Raw genomic sequence first — 7,500 nt, forward strand, 5'->3', positions numbered from 1 at the left:
ACACATCACACACACACATTCGGCCGTTTTCTTATCGTTTGTCTACTCGCACCCTGTCATCAGAACACTGCTCACTGTACCACCAGCACACACTGACACACAATCAATTCTTCACTAAGTCGACACACACAGCTTTTTTTTTTCTTTGGCTTAATTACATGAAGCTAAATTTAGTGCCTGGTTTTATCTTATTGTTAAGCCTAATTAAAATCGAGTACCTAAGGCTCGTCTCTCACACCCAGGCAGCTGGTTTGTCCAGCCGTCGGAGTCGGTTCGGCTTGCTCGCTTCTAGCGTTGCTCACGGATAGCTGTGACCTCAGCGTTTTCCCGGAGGCTGTTTCAGCATTTCCGCCGAATCCCTTTATACAGGTGTATGGATTCATGCATTCTTTATTTAGTCTATAGATCGCTCGGGCCTCGCAACGTCGATAGGTCGACGCTTCCGTTCCTTCAGTGCAGCAAGCAACATTAAGCCACATGATAGGAGCACGCAGGAAAATTCACAAAACGGCCTCCAACACGTGTGGCAGACGGAGAACGACGCACAGAGCTGTACTCGATTGTGGGTTTTTCAAATGAAAGGACAGAGAGAGAGAGAGAGACAGAGAGAGACAGAGAGAGAGAGAGAGAGAGAGAGAGAGAGAGAGAGAGAGACAGAGAGAGAGAGACAGAGAGAGAGAGAGAGAGAGAGAGAGAGAGAGAGAGAGAGAGACAGAGAGAGACAGAGAGAGAGAGAGAGAGAGAGAGAGAGAGAGAAAGAGAAAGAGCGACAGAGGGAGAGAGACACAGAGAGAGAGAGAGACAGAGAGAGAGAGAGGGAGAGAGACACAGAGAGAGAGAGAGAGACAGAGAGAGAGAGAGAGAGAGGGAGAGAGACAGAGAGAGAGAGAGACAGAGAGAGAGGGAGAGAGACACACAGAGAGAGAGAGAGAGACAGAGAGAGAGAGAGGGAGAGACACACAGAGAGAGAGAGACAGAGAGAGAGAGAGAGAGAGAGAGAGAGAGAGACAGAGAGAGAGAGACAGAGAGAGCGGGAGAGAGACACACAGAGAGAGACTGTGGGTTTTTCAAATAAAACTCTTTATACAGTGTCTAAAGAGAAGCAAAGGAGTCCCGAGAGACAAAGAATGCTGATACCCATCAAATACAGACCAGCATTGTGCTAGAGAATGAAGAATGGACACACACACACACACACACACACACACACACACACACGGGTGTGCACCCATTCGCTTTTACTGAAACACATTCTACCCCTTGCATTGTTTTTTTTGTTTTTGTTTTGTTTTGTTTTGTTAAGCATCAAGGTTAAGTACCTCATTGTCTCTCTCACACACATTTCATTATGTTCACTCTGTCATAGCAAATCTCAACCATCTTCTCGGCGACAGCCTAAAATAAGACGTGCTGGGTGGGGACTGGGAATTAGCGTTGGAAGCAATTTGGGATCATTCTTGGAAAGTTAAATGGTATCAAAGTGATGCAATGTCGACTAATTCAACTCTCCACGTGTCCTCGTGCGAGACAAAAAAAAGACACGTGGTTTCCTTGGCGTTAGACTTATTAGGATTTCACGTCCATGCTGTGAACGCGATGCCACCGGCAGAACACGCTGGTGTGTTGTTGTTGTATTCAAAAACAGAGAGTGTGTAGAAATTAGACTCTCAAAGACGTGTTAACGTAGGCTTTCTTCTTTTTGTTCGTTTTACAGCGGTCTTCTGGGGAGATATCGCCTTGGACGAGGAAGATCTGAAAATGTTCCAGGTGGACAGGACGATAGACCTCGCGAGGCACCAACACATGAGGCAGGGGCACACGTCAGGTAAGAAAAAACAGAGAGAGTAGAGAGAGAGAGAGAGAGAGAGAGAGAGAGAGAGAGAGAGAGAGAGAGAGAGAGAGAGAGAGAGAGAGAGAGAGAGAGAGAGAGAGAGAGAGAGAGAGAGAGAGAGAGAGAGAGAGAGAGAGAGAGAGAGAGAGAGAGAGAGAAATTGTATATATATAGAGAGAGGGAGAGGGGGAGAGAGAGGGAGAAAGTGAGAGAGAGAGCAAGAGAGAGAGAGAGAGAAAGAGAGAAATATATATATATATAGAGAGAGAGAGAGAGAGAGAGGGGGGGAGAAAGAGAGAGAGAGAGAGAGAGAGAGAGAGAGAGAGAGAGAGAGAGAGAAAGAGTGTGTGTTTGAGCAATAGGAAGTGTATTTGTGTATTTTACACTCATGCACACACACATTCTCTGTAGCAGGGAGACAGTGTGGACGTTATAAAGGGATTATCAGGCTTGAGTAAGATGATATTTAGTTGATTACAGGTTTGAAGGAGTTTATACTGGTGGAGTTTTAAAGCCCAGGCGATTAGAGTTGATAAATGCCGCTGTCTCATCTGTGCAGCAGCATCAGCAAACCATCTGGGTGTGTATACATGCAAGGTGTGTGTGTGTGTGTGTGTGTGTGTGTGTGTGTGTGTATGTGTGTGTAATACAGAGAGTCTGTACGGAATAATATCCTCCCTCTAGTTCATCATGATTATAAATGCCTAAGTGTGTGTGTGTGTGTGTGTGTGTGTGTGTGTGTGTGTGTGTGTGTGTGTGTGTGTGTGTGATGATATTTGATGATACTCCACGTTAAGCCCAGTTCTTAATCTAGTGTTAGGATTGTGTCTGTTTTATATTGAATGCATTTTGAGGGTCCAGATGGTCCACATCGGGTCTGTAGAACTTGTTCAGATTTATTTTTTAACGTGATGTCGAATACATTAACGCATGCAGATCTGTTAAGTGTTGAGGAGTGTGTGTAGTGTGTGTAGTGTGTGTAGTGTGTGTAGTGTGTGCAGTGTGTGCATGCGCATATCCCTAACCTCAGCCTTTTCCTGCACCTCCGACTTGGCCAGTTTTGTTTGTTCCTGATTTTCCTGTCCACTTCGACATTCCAGAGAGAAAGAGAATGTGAGAGCGAGAAAGGGTTACGATAGAAAAAAAAAAAAAAAGAGGGAAAGGACCAAGCGTTTGTGTGTGACAAAGAGAGAGAGAGAGAGAGAAAGACTGAAAGAGGGGAAGGTTGAATAAGTGGGTTAGAAAAAAAAATCTAACGTCACAGATCTTATAAGAGAAACAAAAAAATAATGTTGAATGATGTGTAAAGGCAGTAAAGTAAAGAGCACACACACACGCACACACACGCACACACACACACACACACACATACTGTACACACACACTGTGTGTGGAATTTCACACCTTCCTGTCAGGAAGTACCATTCGTAACATTTATCCAATGATGCATTAATGTCACATCCATAACACGCCGAGTTACGATCTCTCTCCTACGTCATCAGTGTCACAGCACCTGACATACACACACACACACACACACACACACACCGACGTGCATTTCCTCGTCTGTCTCTACCAGGTGGAGCAGAAGAGCACGACTCCACTAAAAAGCGAGGACAGCTATACCTCCTGCTAGAGAGGATACGAAGGCTGGGTTTCGGTAAGTCCACGTTTCTGCCTGTCTCTCGTCTCTATTTGGGTTTTGACCTTTATCGAGCATATTTATAGCTCGAGGTGTTTGATTTTAATATCCGCTGATCCCTTAAACTTCATAACCAACTCCCATGGCATTTAGATATGGAGATTGTAATAAGACGGAGAAACAGCTTAAAAAAGGAGGACAGGTTTCTCCCTCTCAGTGACATTGCCATACGATATGATGCTCAGTGTGATATATAACCGCACACATTTCTCCTGGTCAGGATGTGGATATTAGTGCCATGAATATCTAAAGTGTTATAAAATGCATATAAGAAGAGGAGACACACGATTATTAACGTACTGTATATTCACACTCGTTCATCCTTAGTAACCGCCTGATCAGGGGCCCGTTAGATTCAGTTAGGCTACTAGAACAACTCAACTAAGTTCTCTGCACATCTCTTGTGGAAGTCTCAAAGCCATAAAAGAATCCACACAGAAATGATGTAATATGCGTCCACTTCTTCATGCAGACTCATCTACGAACTCCAGTAAGGCCGAGAGCCCCAGAGCTGCCCCGGTGGGCAGTGTGGACAGGGAGAGAAGGGTGAGAGGGGGGAAATCTCGTGTCCCACGAGCCGCCACGTCCAGAGCAGAGAGAATCTGGCCCGGAGGTGTCATCCCTTACGTTATAGGAGGCAACTTCACTGGTGATTATCCTCTGTGTGTGTGTACGGGTGTGTGTGTGTGTGTGTGTGTGTTTTGCATTTGCTGTCTGATACAGTCCTCTAACTGTAACTAGTTTATTATTTTATTTGAATATGTAAGCATAATGAAGACAAATCCATTTTACGTTCACTCGAGTCGTAATCGGAAAGACACCAACTGAAAAAGAATCTTTTACATTGCAGTGAGGAATCAAGTGTTTTATTCAATAATTTACTTGCTACGTCATTATCATGCTATTTTGATCTAGAATCTAGAATGTTTTGATATAGGTGTGTGTTCTGAAGCGGGTTGTGTGTTGTGTGTTCATGCAGGTATGCACAGAGGTGTCTATGCTTGTTGGAGTTAGGTATTCGATACTTGTTTGAAAAGGTGAAATACGGTATGGACGGTGCTATATTTCATGTAAATATTCTGTGTGTGTACATTTCTCAGGCAGTCAAAGAGCAATGTTCAAGCAGGCCATGAGACACTGGGAGAAACAGACCTGCGTGACCTTCGTTGAGAAAACAGACGAAGAGAGCTACATCGTTTTTACCTACCGGCCCTGCGGGTGAGACCTCGTGCATGAGTGTGTGTGAGTGTGCATGTGTGTGTGCTTGTGTTTGCCGAAACATTAGGTCATACGCCACAATGTAACACATCATAACACTTTGTAAAGCCTAACGCATCGTACACAAGCAGATCATCTGATGAACACTTTCCTGTGGGACTCATTTCAAAGGTTTGGTCCGCCGGGTGATTTGTAGTCGATCACGGCCTGATGAGTCAACTGGCCTTCGTGTGGTCAGTAAATGACACCATTGTTTTTATTGGGGCCCATGCTGAAACACACAGCCGACCTCGAGGCACTCTCGAAGCTCTCAATAGGAAGAACAGAAAGAGTGAAGAGAGAGAAGGAAAGAGAGCGAGAGAACGAGAGAGAGGCTGAAACAGAAGGTGTCACGCTCTGTACAGTAAATGCGCAGTATACCGATATGGGACAATTGGATACACACTTGTGTGCTATACCTTCAGGTAATACTTCAAATGAGATTTGCCATTCCTTGATAAAGACTGACACAAACACACACATACACACATACACACACACACACATACATACATACATACACATACACATACACATAAACACACTTTTACACTCTTACTCATTCACCTCTCATTGTTATAATGGCATCCTGTAGTGTGTGTTTTAAAAACAAAGCAGTGTGTGTGTATGTGTGTGTGTGTGTGTGTGTCAGAGGAGACGACCTTACTACAGTCAGCTTACTTTTCCTTCCTGCCTCGTTACCATGCTGAGCAGGCCGGCCATTGTTCTATGGAATGGCATCTAACGAGCCGGCGAGATAATGAGAGAAAGGGGGGGAGAAGGAGAGAGAAGATAGAGAGGGAGAGAGAGAAAGAAACGAGTGACCAGAGTTAGAAAAGCAGCACTTATTCGGTATCTCTCCATCACGGATAATATGACACAAGAGTCTAACACACACTCTGTATGCAACATAATTGGAACACCAACCCAGCTCATTATGCATGCGATTATCCAATCAGCCAATCATGTGCGAGCTTGGTAATGCATGCAAACACCATAAAGCTTAAGAAAACAAGGGAAAATGTGATCTCAGTAACCTTGAGATCGCACTACGGCATGGATGTTGGTTCCATATGTTGGCACAGCTTCAACAAACCGGAACTATTTTGATTGGAATATCAGAAATGAAAAAGGTCTGATGATCTTCTTCCAATTTCCATCTGTCCAGTTTCTGTAAACACGTATTCCGTCTTGGCAGCTAGCGTTCGGAAAATATGTCTTATCATAAGCATATTTGTGCAACAGTGTGTTTTGGAATGAGAAAACACCTCAAACTTGGGCCAAAGATCAAAGGCTGAAGAGAGAGGGAGATAGAGAGAGAGGGAGAGAGGGAGAGAGAGATAGAGAGGGAGAGAGAGAGAGGGAGAGAGAGAGAGAGAGGGAGAGAGGGAGAGAGAGAGAGAGATAGAGAGAGAGACTGATAATGATGTAGCAAAACAGTACATAACAATTTACAGACAGCACGACATATTCAGACACCAGTCAATTATACACCTTTCCATGTAAACTCACCTGCACTGAAATTGTGTGTGTGTGTGTGTGTGTGTGTGTGTGTGTGTGTGTGTGCGCTGTAATTGCAGTAGGTACAAAGCATTGCTCACAAATACTGTCATTGAGCTCTTCTTGCACCTGTGTATTTCTCTGTGTAAAAATGCCTTAGGATTTTTGTTAGCTTCAGCGTTACATGTGTAGGAGTGTGTGTGTGTGTGTTTGTGTGTTTGTGTGTGTGTGTGTGCATGCTGTGCTATCATTGGCAATGAAATAAGGGCTTTAGGTGTTCTAATCCACAGTATAAATAGAGTCCTGACGGAGATTACAACAGCGTGTATGCCTGTGTGTCCTGGCCATGCATACTGACTTTAAAGGTTTCACTCTATTGCTTAAGCTTTGACTTTATCTCTGTCCTGACCTTCTCTCAAAAAAGTCTTTTTCTACATAATCCACAACAGCCTGGTCACTTAGGAATGCTTAGGTAAAAAACCTCAGTATAAAACAATACAGCATGGAGTATTAAGAGTGTTTTTAGTTTTATATTTTATATTTACTTATTTAAGGAGACCTGGGTGACAGATGCTGTTTAGAGAAGCCCAAAAAAATAGAGAGACAGAACAAGAAACATAGAAATGTCCAAGTAGGACTGGACCGGGGCAGAAATCGGGACTGAGTCATAGTGCGGACACTAGGAACGGGACAAGATCTTAATAAGTGAAGCTAACAAGAGAAGTAACCGGGCATGTACACAAAAGTAGGGAGGGAACAGGACCTGTGAAGAGCACCGAGAAGGAAACAGGACTTGTGAGGAACGTTAGGTTGGGCACAGGACCTGTGAGGAACATTAGGTTGGGCACAGGACCTGTGAGGAACGTTAGGTTGGGCACAGGACCTGTGAGGAACATTAGGTTGGGCACAGGACCTGTGAGGAACGTTAGGTTGGGCACAGGACCTGTGAGGAACGTTAGGTTGGGCACAGGACCTGTGAGGAACATTGGGTTTGGCACAGGACCTGTGAGGAACGTTAGGTTGGGCACAGGACCTGTGAGGAATGTTAGGTTGGGCACAGGACCTGTGAGGAACGTTAGGTTGGGCACAGGACCTGTGAGGAACGTTAGGTTGGGCACAGGACCTGTGAGGAACATTGGGTTTGGCACAGGACCTGTGAGGAACGTTAGGTTGGGCACAGGACCTGTGAGGAACGTTAGGTTGGGCACAG

At 44.7% G+C, this 7,500-nt stretch overlaps 1 protein-coding gene across 3 annotated transcripts in view; it reads left to right on the forward strand.

Annotated features, from left to right (window-relative positions):
• Positions 1 to 7,500, forward strand: part of tll1 (tolloid-like 1) — a 39,925-nt gene that overhangs the window by 13,011 nt on the left and 19,414 nt on the right. For all 3 annotated transcript variants that reach the window (XM_060864537.1, XM_060864535.1, XM_060864536.1), the window contains exons 3-6: positions 1,715 to 1,825; positions 3,411 to 3,491; positions 4,006 to 4,182; positions 4,634 to 4,751. In XM_060864537.1, coding sequence (XP_060720520.1) covers positions 1,715 to 1,825; positions 3,411 to 3,491; positions 4,006 to 4,182; positions 4,634 to 4,751 — 487 coding nt within the window. The remainder of the gene's footprint in view (positions 1 to 1,714; positions 1,826 to 3,410; positions 3,492 to 4,005; positions 4,183 to 4,633; positions 4,752 to 7,500) is intronic.

This window comes from Tachysurus vachellii, chromosome 2, assembly GCF_030014155.1.
Source record: "Tachysurus vachellii isolate PV-2020 chromosome 2, HZAU_Pvac_v1, whole genome shotgun sequence".
Classification (NCBI taxonomy): Eukaryota; Metazoa; Chordata; class Actinopteri; order Siluriformes; family Bagridae; genus Tachysurus; species Tachysurus vachellii.